At 40.8% G+C, this 16,635-nt stretch overlaps 1 protein-coding gene across 3 annotated transcripts in view; it reads right to left on the reverse strand.

Moving 5' to 3' along the window:
- The window catches only part of DERA (deoxyribose-phosphate aldolase), a 118,307-nt gene that overhangs the window by 64,170 nt on the left and 37,502 nt on the right, over window positions 1-16,635 (reverse strand). For all 3 annotated transcript variants that reach the window (XM_058743567.1, XM_058743568.1, XM_058743566.1), the window contains 3 exons: window positions 5,140-5,237; window positions 3,837-3,984; window positions 1,798-1,893 (listed from right to left, as the gene is read on the reverse strand). In XM_058743567.1, the coding sequence (XP_058599550.1) occupies window positions 1,798-1,893; window positions 3,837-3,984; window positions 5,140-5,237 (342 nt within the window). The remainder of the gene's footprint in view (window positions 1-1,797; window positions 1,894-3,836; window positions 3,985-5,139; window positions 5,238-16,635) is intronic.

Here is a 16,635-nt window from a genome sequence, read left to right on the forward strand (position 1 = left end):
AAGAGCTTCACGCTTATGTTGCAAAGTGAAGTGTGAAGAAATAGAAGGTCATCTCATATGGCGTTATTGGTATTAGGATAAATATTAGTATTGCATCGTCTGGAAAACCTGAAAGTAAGTTGCTACAGTGATGCTCATGAGGGGGCTCTAAGTAAATAGATACTAAGAGAATATGTTATCATCACACCGAGTCATAAAACAGTAGCTGTAGCTCTGTCTTGATGGACCCTGGTTAATTATGGATCCTACTCCTAATCAAGTTGGCTATCATTGTATTCTTGATTTACTCACTCACACTTACAGCTGTGGTAACCAAATTGCAGTATAGGTTTTTCCCACTGCCTATCTTAAAATGAATAGCTAAGCAGATGAGAATAAAGGGAAGGGACAGCAGGAGGGAAAGGTACCTAATTTGTCCACAAAATTGGGACAGGGGTGAGGTGGGAAGAACAGGACCAAGTACAAAACAAAAAACAAAAACGAAAAGAAAATACAGCCACACTTCTGAAAACCTATTATATTTTTTACACGTGCATCATTAATTCCATTTCTATGACTAAAGATAACCTTTTGTATTTCCTTGATGTTATTAAATTCCTTGGGTCTGCTATCTTACAGGAGAGCACGTTTCCCTGTTGTATAAAAGAAAAGCTGAATTGACAGAAGCTGATGAAAAATTAAGGCAGCTGCCAAATACTGTGGGAATCCTCACAAATGGCTTGTATATCAATACTGTATACTATGTTTCTTTTGATCTATCCCTAATAAAATAAATTAATCATCTTTTTAGACTCCTTTTTCAAGGCCCCAGGATATTCCTCTTAACATCTTCTAAAAGTACAATCTAATTTTATATCTGTCCATCCATATACTCACACACACTCAGCTACACAGAAGCTTTTAAGACTCTTCTTTCCTTCATGCCAAGTCCTACTGAGTCTCTCTTAAGCCAATAACTCCTGAACATACCCTCTCTACTTTATCTCCCAGGCTTTGGAGTGGCTCTCCTCGCCTCCCACAGGGACTGTGATAAGTCCCCCTAACATCCTGTCACCCCTCCTTAATGTGTCCAGTACCATCTCCTGACCCACTACAGCATAAAGCTGATCATGACATAACCTCTTCTCAAAACCTTGCAGTATCTGCCCCATCACCAGAATGAGCCCAAAGGCCACTGCCGAGCCTAGTTTCCCTATGGGATCCGGCCCTGATCTACCTCTCCAGCTTCAACTCCCAGAGCCCCTTGCCCCCTTGCCCCAATTTAGACCCAACAACTGCAAGCCATGTACAGTTCCCTGAACACGCTCCTGTGCCTTCACACACGCTAGTTCCTCTGTCTAAAATCATTCGCTAACTCACCAACACGCCTCCTTACCCTTTAAGACCCTATGCAGCTATTAGCTCCTCTATGAAGAATCCTCTTACTCTCTGTCACCAACCTCTGCAAAATAAATCACTCCCTGCTCAGAGTTACAAGTGTAGCTTCTGCATATCTCTATTAGCATATTTTGCATACATATAATACTATATATCCTGCATGATGATGTTTTAAACTTGATTATTCCTCCTAAACAACTAAGTTTCCTTAAGGACCGGGAAACACTTCTGTATTCTTGGGAATTCACATGGTCAGCTACTTAGCAGGCAATCAGATACTGAGAGAATGAGTAAATACAAATAATTAAATAGATAAAACTAATTAAAATAATATAAAATTATATATAAAGCCTCCAGGTGTTTTGAGGTGAAGAACCGGAAACAGGTTGAGAGACAACAGCAAAGCCAAAACAATTTTACCCGAAGCCACGGGGATGGTGGAGCCGGCTGCCTTCAGTGCTTTCACAGCATCACACACTCGTGCGGGATAAACACAAACGGCGGCTGTAGTAAGGCCTATGAAGAAAGAAATCGTAACAGCCTACTTTAGCGGAAGTTCAATTTGTACAATATGCTTTTAATTATTATTTATACCACCACACTGGCAGAAATCAAAATGGCAGGAAAAATAACTCCCCCATGACGCTGCACTGAATGAAAAAGTTTTAGGGGCGCCTGGGTGGCTCAGTTGGTTAAGCATCTGACTTCGGCTTGGGTCATGATCTCACGGTTCGTGGGTTCGAGCCCCGCGTCGTGCTCTGTGCTGACAGCTCAGAGCCTGGAGCCTGCTTGGATTCTGTGTCCCCCTCTCTCTCTGCCCCTCCCCTGATCTCTCTCTCTCTCTCTCAAGAATAAATAAACATTAAAAAAATTTTTTAATAAAGAAAAAGCTTTGACTTTCCACATTCCCTTCCAGGTCTTGACAATATGGGTCATTTTCTAACTGTTAAAGTCATGGAATAAAATAATCATGATGCTGCTCTTTGAGGATAATATAATACCACTTTTTAAAAATTCCTAGGGGCGCCTGGGTGGCTCAGTCGGTTAAGCGTCCGACTTCAGCTCAGGTCACGATCTCACAGTCCGTGAGTTGGAGCCTCGCGTCGGGCTCTGGGCCGATGGCTCAGAGCCTGGAGCCTGCTTCCGATTCTATGTCTCCCTCTCTCTCTGCCCCTCCCCTGTTCATGCTCTGTCTCTCTCTGTCTCAAAAATAAATAAACGTTAAAAAAAAAAAATTAAAAATTCCTAAATGGTAAACATAATGGTCTTGACTCAGTGACAATATTTTATTTCATGTAGATAACAAAATCCAGATTTCTACAGCAAACAGTGGATGAAAAAAAAAAAATGGACATGAACCTTACAAGGTAATATAGCAAAATGACATTTAATTGATCCTATTCCCTCTGTTGCAAGAAATAATAAAATCTGAATCTGGAGCCCTTATTTGGAAGAATAAGCTCTTAAATCTAAAAAAAAATCAAATAAAAATCAAATAGCCAATATAAAACAAAACAAGAGCATAAGACTCATATGAAGTTGTTACTTTTTTCAGCCCCTCCCTCAAGGCTGTTACTTTTAATAACTTTGTATAACAACACCTACAAATAGGTGGTGTTTTTATTGTGAACTCAAAAGAAACATCATAAATATTTTTCAAAAGCTGTGGCGTTATAGGTCTACAAATTGTCTACAAATTACTTGGGATAAAACACCAGCATTGGACCAAAGCAGAATCTCTAGCTGCATTCATTACAGACAGGCACTCAGGGATCATGAAACATCTCTCCATGAAAAGCTCCTAAAACCAGCCCAGTGAGTGATACGCACATCATCCCGGAAATGCTGTTAGCCTTCCACATCTCGGTTTCCTCATTTAGATACAGAGGATCAACTCTCAAAGAAAGGTCTCCTCCTTTCCTAAAATGTTAACATTCTAAACTTACGGCAACTTTAGAAAGTCCTTTCTTTCATGTATACTAAGAGAGTGAATATAACTTTTTTCAAAAGATCTAACCTAATATACGAGCATGCAATATTCCCCATTTGCATTTTATTCTCAAAAGTATTTCATTTACTCACAGAAAATACTTTATGTATGAGATGTGATTATTAAGTAATGAGACTGGCTTTTGCACATGTGGCTAGGGAATGAGAATCAGTATTTTAGAGTCACTAGATAGAAAATTTCCCACACTGAAGAAGTAGAAAGAAAAATAAAGAAACTCTCTACCAGCAACTTTAATCCATGATGGGAAGAACTGACCTAAAAAAGAGATTCAGATTCTCTCCCTGCTGTTTTTTAGAGAAGAATCTCAATTATATGCTATGTACACAAATCTACCAGTGGATCTTACTGCTATTATCATTTAAGCAGCTGAATCTTGTCTTAAGTCCTCTTAGATTTAGTAATTAGTACTGTAAAGGGGTAAACACAGACAGATTATACACAACATTACCTTTATCATGCACATTTAAAGCTTTTAAGAGATCTTCCCGGATTGGATACTTGGCTTTATAACAAAGCCTTTGAACGTTGGATGATGTGTCATCACCTGAGAGTGTAGTAAGATCTATAAAGGTAACAGCTTTCAGGAGCCAAGCAGCCTGGTTTAAGAAAAGTAAAAAACAAGATTAAAAAAAAAATCGTCAACAACCCAGTTAGTTAGCAGGAAATCATTAGACAAACATTTGTGCTAAAATCTGACATCTACACTGTTCTCAGGCATGTCATTCTCTATATGATATAGACATTGCTCAACAGGGACCAAAAAGATGAACACTGCAGAGAACAAAATAAAAGAGGGGTACAAAGTAGTCTTAAAACTATTTTTCCTTCCGTAGCTATCTCAAAGTGAAATCCCTAATAGAGCAAGCCTCCCCACATCACACCTCCCCATCTTATCCACCAGGAGCCCTGATGGCTACCATGATATGAGAGAACTTGGGAATAAGAGGATCTCTATCTGATATTTCTACCTCCACCCTTGAGATCTAGGATGAGACATTAAAAAAGAAGTCTCTAATTTCTTTGCTGTTTTTTTTTCACTGTATTCCAACCCCATTTTTAAAACAATATTCATAGTTTGTAATTCATTCTAATGAATTTCCTTTTATCTTTCAATTAGAGTATTTCCAAGGATGAGTCAAATGAGAAATGTCACCCTAAAGGATTCAATGGCAATATTTTGCCTCACTTGAGAAATGAATTCTGAATTCCTTCTAGTCCTGTGATCCACAGCACATCTTTGGTCAGTATCCACTGAAGGATATGCTGACCACAAGTACCCCATGAAACATCACTTTTTGAATTTTGGAAAATGATTTATGAAAATTAATAGTAAGGTAAACACGGTGGTCAAAGAAGGTCAACTTTTATGCCTAAGGGCCTCAACAGCAGACACACCAGGTTTAGACGTTATGGTTTAAAAATTAAAATAGAAGACAACCAAAGAAGGTATGTCTAAGGAACTGAATAAATGTGTTGAGGAAATACGCCATTTAATTCACTCATGAATAAAGATGCCTCAAATTCATTTGCGGCTTTGCCACTCAAGAGTGGTAAGATGTTTAACTTGTTCAGATAATGTGTTATCTTTCTCCAACCCATCATCATCATATATGAATTATTAAAATAAGTCATGGACAGCTGCAATCTTTTAAGTTTAGATGCATCTTGAGCAAAATTCAATATTGTGGCCTTGAGGGAAGAGACCAGGCATTGTAAACTACAGGAATAGAATGCTCAAGAAGAAACCTTACTTGCCACTCCTTTTTCACCATTCTGCGAGCCTGGATTTGCTCTGCACGCCTCAGAACTGCTGGTTGATTCACTTGTATTTTGGAGATCCAGCTAAGGTCTAAAGGGGAAAGAAGAACACTTCTTTATCAAATATATTCACCTATTTTCACGCAGTCCTTGAAAGGATATATCATTTTGCATCGAAGCTCTTATAAAGCTTCTGTTTCCTTTTTGCACAATTACAAATCAATAGCCTTGTTGAAAGAAGCTTGGTCATGAAAAGGCATACTTCATGTAAAATCAAGTACAGGAGGAACCGGAAGAACTTGTATTGATTCATTACACAGACATATCTAACAGAGGAAAATGTTACATTACTCCTGCCATGTGCCTCACATCTGACGGCAAAGGCTTATTTGTAAGTGCCCCGTCCAGGAGAACAAATGATTAATAAACTACCTAGTGAATTAATGTTGGGGCTTAAAGGAACCCTTGATCACTACCCCCTACTGACAAGATTAGTCTCTACTAGATGCTGATATGATATATCCCATTCTTTCCTCAAAGGAGACTATTTCAAAATGTATTAGAAATTACAACATTGATAGAACAGAAGTTTCAAAAAGGGAAAGAAAGAAACAAGCTGTTCAAAAGTCTGGGAGACATCTTTATTGCTTCAGTTTTGAAATGCTCTTTCCTACCTCGATCCTACCCTCCATCTTAGTTAACTGTAACTCCTATTTTGAACCCAACCTACATGTTAGCTTTTGTGAAAACACTGCCGAGCTCCTCAGATAGAGCTAACATTTTGGATACAGCTGTACTGTACAACTTGTATTCAGTTCAGCCAGGAGTCATGGTAAATTGGTCTCCTATGCTCACTGTACTGTGAGTCATGATCTTATCTTTGAATATCTAACACCAAACACAGGATGGTGCACATGTATTTCACTTTTATCCACCAGCACTCTGTATAACAGAGGTGACCTTAGAGTAAATTGAGCACACACCCATTTACCTTCTGTAAATAACCTCACTTTTATATCCCTCCAGCATCTTCTACCTTCTATAAATAACTTCATTTTTATATCCCTCCAGCAACTTCTTCTTAGAAGAGGCTTAAAAAAAAACACAGTGGGAAAGGTTATTCATTAGGAAATATGTCCCAATTATCCGTGATTTTGCTTCCTGCAGTATCAGTTACCTGTGGTCAACTGCAGTCCAAAAACCAAAGATCCTCCTTCTGAGGTACCAGAAGGTCAATAGTAGCCTAACACTAGCTCACAACATCTGCATCATTCACCTCATTTCCTCTCATCAGATAGGTATTTTATCATCTCACATCATCACTAGGGTGACTACAGTACAATAAAATATTCTGAGAGAGACCACATCCACATGACTTGTATTATAGCATATTGTCATAATTGTTCTATTTTACTATTACTTATTGCCGTTAATCTCTTAGTGTACCTAATTTATAAATTAAAAATTCTCATAGGTGTGTATGTATAGGAAAAAATATGGTATATATGTAGGGTCAAACACTGTCCACAGTTTCAGGCATCGACTAGCGGTGGTCTTGGAACGTATTCTCCATGGATAAGAGGGGACTACAGTACACAGTTCTCTACAATGTGATGGGGAAAACCGCTGATTGCATACTGCACCACATAACAACACAAATAATAATAATAAAGCATTTGCATCTACCACAGAGATAAGACCATGTTTCCACAAAAAAAAAAATTCTCTCATTTCCAATTGATTCCTCTTATCAATATTAATGTTGTAGAAATTCAAAGTGCGAGTTTGAGCAATTAATAATGATGTACTTATTTAAATATCACTGAATAAAGAGCAGAGTCTGGGTGCTTTTTTTTTTTCAATTAAACTATTTCATTAGCCGAAATCATTTAACAAAACAGATTTTTAACATTTCACTCCATCTGCTCCTCCAAGACACTGTGTGTTTTCCTCCTTGTCTACTGAGCCAACATCACAGAGAAAATGGGAGTCTAAGGTCAAGCAAATGAAATCTGCCTCTCCTTCCCTACACAGAGATGGGTTCTAGGTAAAGCCCAAAGAAATAAGACCAGACAGACACATCAGACTCATCCTAACCATAAGACCTATAAGAACCCCTCTATACCCAAAGACAGGGGAGATTCTTAAAAAAACAAAAACAAAAACTAGTAACGGTGATTAGGTTTGTGGTGAAGATCGTTTCAGGCAGATAGTAAAACCAATGAGGCAAAGAGTTGTGTGAAATACAGGGCTCACCACCAAGCCACTGTTGGCAGTGGCCAAAAGAGGGAAGCCTATGCTGGTGGGGCAAGGCTTTGAGGGGCCGTCCTTTATCAGTCATGTGACACTTCTGGAAGCCCCTCCCCACCTCTTCTCTACCACTACCACCAATGGAAGCACTGCTACTGGAGAGAGGTCCAGGACGCTCCACCGCCTGGCTGCCTCTGTCCTCATATGACCCTCTTCTCCCTCTCTGCCCCTCCAACCCTGTGGTACAGCGTCTCTAAACTATCAGGAGTTCACTGGCAAGCCTGTCACGTTCTGTCTCTGGACCTGTGCATGCTGTCTGCTCCTTCTGCCCTTCATTATCTTGCCAATACAGTGAACTCCTACCCAACCTTTAGGACTCAGTTCGAATGCTACTGTCTCTGTGAACCTTCTCCGAACCATACCAGTTGAGCTACTCCTGTGTTCCTTTGCACTTAAGGCTACTCTCTAGTCTACCATTAGCGCAGACCCCTTCATTCTGAATACACCGATCTGCCGAAATGTTCACATTCCCCACAGATTTTTAAAACTCCAAGCCGAGTGCCTGACACATGGGCGGCATTCAATAAATAAGCCGAATGGTTCCCCGACACCAGCCATGATCGAATTCTGAGCAACACCATTCCCAGTTGCTTTAAAACAAAATGAGCGTTTACTTTTTCCCCCCACCACTTTATTGAGGTATAACTGACAAATAAAAATTGTGTATGTTTAAGATACACATCTTGATGTTTTGATATGCATATGCACTACGAAATAATCACCACAATCAAGCTAATTAACCTATCTATCACTTCACACCATTTTCTCTTTTTCCCTTTTTTGTGTGTGCTGAGAACAATTAAGATCTGCTCTCTGGGCAGATTTCAAGCACACGATAAAGTATTGTTAACAATGGTCACATTACCGTACACTAGATCTCTGGAACTTATTCACCTTGTATAATGGAACTTTGCACCCCAACTGTTTCCAATAAAGGAACTTGTGGATCTCCACAAGAGAAGTTGGGATTGAGGCATGCATGGAATACCTGAGGACATCCACCTTAAAAACTAATTTTTAGTAATATTCCCCACCAAAGGTTAGAACCCACAGGGCCTGCTCTCATACTTCACAGACATCACTTGCCAGAGGTCCCTGCAAACCACCTACTGGAGAATGTAATAGGATAACTTCTCTTGCAGTATCAGCCTCCACTGTTAAAAATATCATTAGTGGTCATAAAATTATCTGGCCCCATATTTAATCCAGCCACAGAATTTGCCTCTGTGACCTCCCATGGTAATGAATTATATAAGTGACTATCTCATTTTATTAGCACTTAATTTGCTACTCTTTAATTTCATCAAATAACCCTTGTTCTCATATTATGGGGTCTGGGGAAAAGAAAGGACTGATTGGCCTTTGTTATGTCCTTCATAATTTTTAATATTTTATTCGAGTACCCTTTAGCGTCTCCTTTCCAGGAGAAGTGATTCTAATGCACACAATCTCATCAGTACCATAGAATCTTCTCTTACGGGGCCAGGAGGGGTTTCAAGTGCACGTGCCTTTGGGGAGAATCGACATGAAGCCATAATTGGAAGGCGATAATACTCTTTTCTTAAAACTCTCCCATGAAAAAATATCCTACTGTGTCTCTTAGTATGTCATTTGGGTGGCTTTCAGGCCCTTCTGTCAGTTATAAATTTATTCTCAGATACTCTTCTCACAATTTTTTATTATTGTTATCTTTCCTGTGTGAAGTCTCAATGGAGACCAATCATTTTCCTTACAACTCTACCATGTGGTCTGTCACTTCCACGAGTGCTTCCCTGGATGTTCTCGCACTTCTTCAGAGTATTTCAAATGGTAACTCTGTGAAAGGAGGTTTATTTGTATTTTGATTTGACCTTTGTTCCTAATAGAGAAAAATACATTGTGATAGCTTAGTAGAGATTTTTTCCCCCCAAATTTGGGAAAAGGAAGAAAGACTAAATTTCCCATGCTTTCTTTTCATTCTTTTCTGTTTATTTCCAGTTCTAATTTGCAACTTCCCAGGAATCAGCCAGACCTTTCCATATGCACAAGTGCCTAGCACAAAAATAGTTGCTCAATAAGGCTCTTGCATCACAGTAAATTTATAAAATTTTTTAAAATGTTTATTTATTTTGAGAGAGAGAGAGAGAAGGAGAAGCAGAGAGACAGGGAGATAGATAATCCCAAGCAGGCTCCACGCTGTCAACACAGAGCCCAACAGGGTTCAGTCTCACAAACTGTGAGATCATGATGTGAGGCATAATCAGGAGTCGGTTGCTTAACCAATTAAACCATCCAGGCGCTCCACAGTAAATTTATTGTTTACCACAGACCCTGTAACTGGTGAAATATCAACTTGACCATGTCTAGTCTTTTTTTTTTTTAATGTTTATTTTTGAGAGACAGAGACAGAGCATGAGCAGGGGAGGGGCAGAGAGAGGGAGACACAGAATACGAAGCAGGCTCCAGGCTCTGAGCTTTCAGCACACAGCCCAACACAGGGCTCAAACTCACAAATCATGAGGTCATGACTTGAGCCGAAGTCGGACGCCCAACTGACTGAACTACCCAGCAGCCCCAACCATGTAGGGTCTTTTAAACTCAGCCTTGGAAAAGGGCAGCTTGGCTAGAAAAAAAAAAGAGCTTTGGATGTTAGTGCATGCCTGATCCATCCAAGCTCATAAGATACTCAACTTTTATAAATGAGCAGACTCAGCCTTGCCCACTTCCTAAGCCAAAAATATACAAGAAAGACTGGAAGCCCCATCCTTACTAGCAGGTAGGAATAAGAATTAGCTTTCTTCACAAAGTCTACTACCATCCAATAAGCCCCCAGTAAGCTCTCTGGGGCATCCACGCCCCCACTGGACATGAGCCAACTTTTCCAACATACTACTTTGTAAACCCAATTCTCAGAGCCCAGATAGATGGTCTAAAAACTAAGACACCCGGGCTCAGTTGGTTTAGCGTCCAACTCTTGATCTCAGCTCAGGTCTTAATCTCAGGGTCATGAGTTTAAGCGCCACACTGGGCTCCATGCTAGGGGTGAAGCTTATTTAAAAAAAAAAAAAAAATAGAAACCAAGACACCAGCAACTTAGAACATATATTACTACTAGTCACAGAGCCTTACTACTATGACATCTCCCCAGAGCCACTCTGACCCTAATCTTCAACTCCTATCCCACATACATTCTCCATTAAGACCACTCTTTAGGTTATTAATCCAAGTCCAGGTGAATATTAAGTTTATTACACCCTCTAAAATATTTCAACTTAGGGGCACATAGGCAGCTCAGTCGATTAAGCATCTGACTTCAGCTCAGGTCAAGATCTCACGGTTCATGGGTTCGAGCCCCACATCAGGCTTTGTGCTGACAGCTCAGAGCCTGGAGCCTGCTTCTGATTCTATGTCTCCCTCTCTCTCTGCCCCTCCCCTGCTTATGCTTTGTCTTTCTCTCTCACTCTCTCTCTCTCAAAAATAGATAAATATATTATTTTAATTTTTAAATAAATAAAATACTTCAACTTAGGTTTCTGGCATCAATCTGACATGATCTGCTAACTTGTTCCTTCTTTACCAATCTAGAATATTCTCTGCTTACCTTCCTGTTCCCTCTGGCTTTCATTTCTAGTATGTATTGTATCCATAGCCATGTGGGTTATAACATTCTTTCAGAACACATCACAGTGGAAGAAAGTCTGGGCTCACATTGTAAGATACATGTGCTCTTGTACTGGCTTCACATAGCAGCATCCCATTGTGATTTTAAGGTCTCCCCATTTTCTCTTATCCTTCATCCCTCCTTAAGACATGAGCCCTTTCCCAGCTATTGCTGCTCTTTACTAAGTAATTTCTCCCAATTATTCTTCTTCTCGATTCATCAGCTATTGCCTGTAGGTTAATCTAGACACCAAAGGGAGAACCTAGTCACTTGCTCTGGCATCAAAAGTACTGTTTGTTGCGGTCTCCAGGCTCCCTGTTTCAGATCCACTTGTTCCAAGGATGCCCATAACCACTCAGTGACCAGCCTCAAAGGTTCAACAGCTAGGGGTGGCTGCAATTATGTAGCCAGAGAGCCAGAAGCCCTTAGAGGAGTGAAGCACCCAAATGCAAGTCCTACTACCTCTCCATTTAGCCTGTCTGGCCTGTAGGCACTGTGCTACACGGGGTGAGAAATGCAGTGGCATGAAACAGGTTGCTGATATCCTGAAAGAGCTTAGGGAATAAAGTCACAGACTGGCAAGATCTGAATAATATAAAAAATATGGGGACATATGTTGGCTTTTAACCAACATTTCCAAGAATCAGTTAGGAATCTTTCAGTTTTTAAAAATGACAAAAAACTGACTTTGGTGACTGGAACAAAAAGGGAAGGATGGTAAAAACTCAAATAACTGAGAAGAGATTGGAGGAACAAGCTCAGAAAAGAGACAGGAACCAAAGACAACAATACAGAGCCAAAACCAGAACAACGCCAGCATTTAACAGCAATAGCCTGGCCAAGATGTCACAGCAGCTGCTGCGGACAATGACACCACCACTTAATCTAACTCACTCGGAGCCTCAAGTTCCATATAAAAGCATCCAAAGCCTGAACTATGCATGACTGTGGGCGGCAGGGAAGAGGAGAGATCCATTCCTTCCTCTTTGTGCCTCCCTGATGGAATTGCCCAACACTAAGAGGACAGGAGTTAGTTGCTGGAAACTCAAAAAAATTATAAATTTCTATGACAATGGTCAGTAAGTTTGGGACATGCTACATGGGTTAGTTTCTCTTAGAGATACATAAAGCATTTAGCACATTAGCCTCTACAACAAAGTCCCACAGGAAAGAAAGACTCTTGGATTTTCTTTAATTCAGCATTTCTCAAACATTTGACCACAAAAGGCATTTTCCCTGTAACATACACCTACCACAATGGCTGGGCAATAAGTCAAGTTCAGAGGAAGGGAAGGTCAGAGTCAGTTCATCCAGCTGGCTAAAAAAAAACTCTTAGTAAATAAGTGGAGATGAGAGATTGACCCTAAAGCAGAGGTTTTCAGTCTGGAGACATTTTTGGTTGTCGCAGCTGGTGGTAGGAAAGTGACACTTGCATCTAGTAGGCAGAGAGGCCAGGGATGCTGCTAAGCACCCTACAACGTACAGAACAGTCTCTCTCAGTAGTATAAGTGCCTGACACTAAGCTTTTGATTGCTTAGGCATCCATTTCAGGACATCTGTCCTGAATAAACACATCAGCAGCTGTATGACACTGCTACTAACAAACCAAGCAACAAGGAGCTAAACAGCCCCCCCACACGAAGGTCCCTCTCTCAGAGAGCCCTGGGTAACCTAGACAACCACCTGAGTCACCTTGCTTCTCCTTCTCATGCTCCAATTCCTGCTCTTTTGCTTTAAATTAGCCAATAGAGAGAGAGCCCACAAAACCCTAGACACCCACCCTGAGACCCTAAATAAAGACACAGGTCATCGCTTGTGCACGCACACTTGCTCTCTCTCTACCTGAAACTACACAGTGCGGCCCTCAGGTGTGCCGTGTACTCTCCAGGACCTGTGAGTAATAAGTCTTGATCCTCAAAGTTCCCTGATGATTTTTGCTGAAGTGTGCCCTGCAGCTGTGACAAGAATAGGAAGAGGTGGCCCACCCACAAATAGGAGCCCCGGTAGGGGAACTGTCTATGGAATTTGCCACAAATGATGTAACCAGGTGGGCACTGCGGGCATTCCTAACCAAGGCCACTACCAGCAACAGGCTCAGGACCAACACCACGGTCCAATAACAGAGAGTAACTGGCCCCAAACATCAATAGTGCCAACGTTGAGAAAGCCTACCCGAAGGATGGGCAGGATCAAGAAGAAAAAAGTGGAACCACTGAAGGTTTAAGGGAAATAGAGTGTCAGGAGTAAAAGCAAGTTGGCTCTACATGATTCACTGTGGCTTATTTGTAAAGCTTCTTAAGTACCAGGCTAAGGAGTCTAGAGCTGTGCTATCCAACCAGTAGCCACTGGCCACATGTGGCCATCCGAGCATCTGAAATGTGGAACAGTCCAATTTGAGATATGCTTTAAGTATAAAATACTCAGCAGATTTCAAAGATTTAGCACCAAAATGAATGCAAAATATCTCTGTAATTATGTTTTGGTATTGATTATACACTGACAATATAATATTTGGGTTAAATAAATATTTGGTTAAATAAAAAGTTATTAAAACAATTTTCACCTGTTTTTTACCTTTTAAAATGTGGATTCTAGAAGACCTTAAATTACTTTGTGTTGCCCATTGTATTTTTTTTTTAAGTTTATTTACTTTGAGAGAGAGTGTGTGGAAAAGAGGAGCAGAGAGAGAAGAGAGATAGAATCCCAAGCAGGCTCTGTGCTGTCTGCACAGAGCCCAATGCAGGGCTCGATCTCACAAGCAGCAAGATCACAACCTGAGCCAAAATCAAGAGTCATACACTTAACCAACTGAGCCACCCAAGCACCCCGCACATTGTATTTCTATTAGACAGCACTGCTCTAGACTTTCTCCTGTAAGTGATCAGAGCCTCTGAAGATTTCCAAACTGGGCTGTAACAGAATCAAAGAAGTATTTTTTTAAAATGATCAGCATACAGAATATGTCCCATAGAAATGCTTACACAAATACACAAATACAAATATGAAAAGGTATTTATGATAGTATTGTTACAAGGGGTACCAAGATCCATGACTGGTTCAATCAAATATAGCAGATCCATAATACAGAATATGATCCAGCCATTAAAAAGAATGAGGTAGATCAGTAAGTACTGTCATGGAAAACCGATCATGGTGCATTACTCCGTGAAAATAAGCGACCCGCACAGCAGTGATTTTCTAAAATAAAAATGTTTACAAAAACAACAATACAAGTATAAAACATATCTCTGTTGGTACATGTGCAAAAAAAGTAGAATATATACCAAATTGATAGGAGGGTCTGTTCTCTTCAGAGCTAGAATTATATAAAATTTCTACTTTCTCATGTTGCAGTTCCATAAAACTGAAAATCTTTACCAAGTGCAAGCTTTATCTTACTGAGCAGTAAAAACAAACTACATTAAACTCTTTTGAATTACGAGGCACACAAGCAGGAGTGTGCAGGACAGGTGGAGAGAGACTACAGTAGGTAAATCAGTAAGGTATCTGTCGCTGTAGTCCAGACATCAGCATCGTAGGACGTCTCCCTGGGGCATTTCACACTCCAAACCTGTCGTGACCTACCTTGCCACTGAGCTCTTCCACAAACCCAGCCTGACACGGCTGTATGATGCCAGGTGGAAGGGATAACATCAGAATGCCACCATTACTGCTCCCGTAGAAAAGATCACCAAAACATTAGCACCATAGGCCACCAGACAGAACTTGATTATTATATAAATCCTATATGATACTAATATCACACCTGGGTGAGACAGGCCCACACCGGCCCATCCATAGCAATGCCCTTCTGCATAGTTAAGGAGTTTATGGGGCCAAAGATCCAGACTTTCCCTGATACCACATTCTCTTTCCAGTCCATGTGCAGGTACACAGGACCCCAGAATTCCTGGACCAAATGGCATTAGGCCTGCTCACAGAGTGTTATATAGGGGTCTCCGTGCCAAAGTCGATAGCTTAAACTTAAGATATGAGACAGATCAGGGACTTTGCTCCTAGAAAGTCTGGTAGATACAAATCCATCAATGGATTACATTTATTCTTTCATTCAACTAATAAAAAGGGAGTACACACGATGGTGCCAGCACTGCTTGAGGCTCTGTGGATTCAGCAGTGAATGAAAAAACAAAATCCATACTCTCACAAAGCTTCTTCTAATGAGATAAGACAAATAAACGTATAAATATATGTTGAACACGTTATGGAACGTATGTTACATAGGATAAGAGAAAGGAGAATGCAGGGATGGGCATGCTCAGGGAGAATTTCTGGTATGAAAACAATGGAGCAGAGCCCCATATTAAATAAGGAGGTGAGCAAAGAGACCATCAACCAGGGGAAACAGTGTTGTAGGCACAGAGCGGAGCAAATGCAAAAGCCCTAAAGCAAGAGAGAACATGTCATATTTGAGGCAAAGCAGGGACACAGGTGTAACTGGGGGATGGTAAACAAGAGGACTGGGAGTGGTAGAGATAGTAGTCAAAGAGGCAGGCATGGACCAGGTCATAGAGTAAAATGTTCTCCACACTGAGAGCCATGACCCATGGACATGTCATGAAATCAACTTTGTCAGCTACAACCAGTATTTTTTAAAAAGAAGAAACAAAATGGAAAACATCAGGACACCTTACATACAATACAGATAAGGGTCATGTACAGACATTTTGTTGCAACATATGTACATATGTAGGCATGTACTACATGGCTGTAATATAAAGTACATGGCCTGTTGTGAAGCATGGCCCGTAAGGTTTGAAAGCCCCCTAAGAAGGACTTTTTCAGCACAGAAAAGACTTTAGATGTGAGACAGGAAGTCTTCAGAGAACTCTGGGTGGAGGAATGAAATGATCTGATTTCGATTTACATTTTAGGAGGTCCCTCTGGCTGCTGTGGGGAAGCTAATAGGAGGCTCATGCAACAGCAGGTGGTAGCTTGAACCAGAACAATGGTAGCGGGGAGGAGAGAGTGGTCATAACCTCATCAGTCCGCTGACTGTACCATTTCAGTCTTCACACTTTGCCTTCGGACAAGTAAGAGCTGCCTATTCTCTGGTGCCATCTGGAGAGTAAACAGTCCAAGAAGAGTTAGTATTCTAGAAGTGGCTGGAAGGTGCACAGAGCACAAAAATCAAGGAAGAATTCCTTCTGCGCAGTACCTACAAATATCCTCAGCTAAGTGTCTGTGTGGAAAGTTCACAGACTGGAACGAACCATCAGAGCTGATCCCTCTGCATCCACGCTCTGACCACTGGAGTAAAATCAAATACTCAGCACAATCAGGTCCATCTGCTGAGCTTCTGGTCCTCACTAGAGTCAACCCGTCATCCTAATTGGCCCAGGACACACTCAGTTGACACTCCCTGTCCCATCCGGTTTAGCATTGCTTCCATATTTCATTTTTTTAATAAATAAAATATGGGGATGTGGGTGGCTCAGTTGGTTGAGTTTCCAACGTTTTAGTTGGTTGAGTTTCCAACGTTTGATTTTGGCTGAGGTCATGTTTCCAGGGTCGTGGGATG

This window comes from Neofelis nebulosa, chromosome 8, assembly GCF_028018385.1.
Source record: "Neofelis nebulosa isolate mNeoNeb1 chromosome 8, mNeoNeb1.pri, whole genome shotgun sequence".
Classification (NCBI taxonomy): Eukaryota; Metazoa; Chordata; class Mammalia; order Carnivora; family Felidae; genus Neofelis; species Neofelis nebulosa.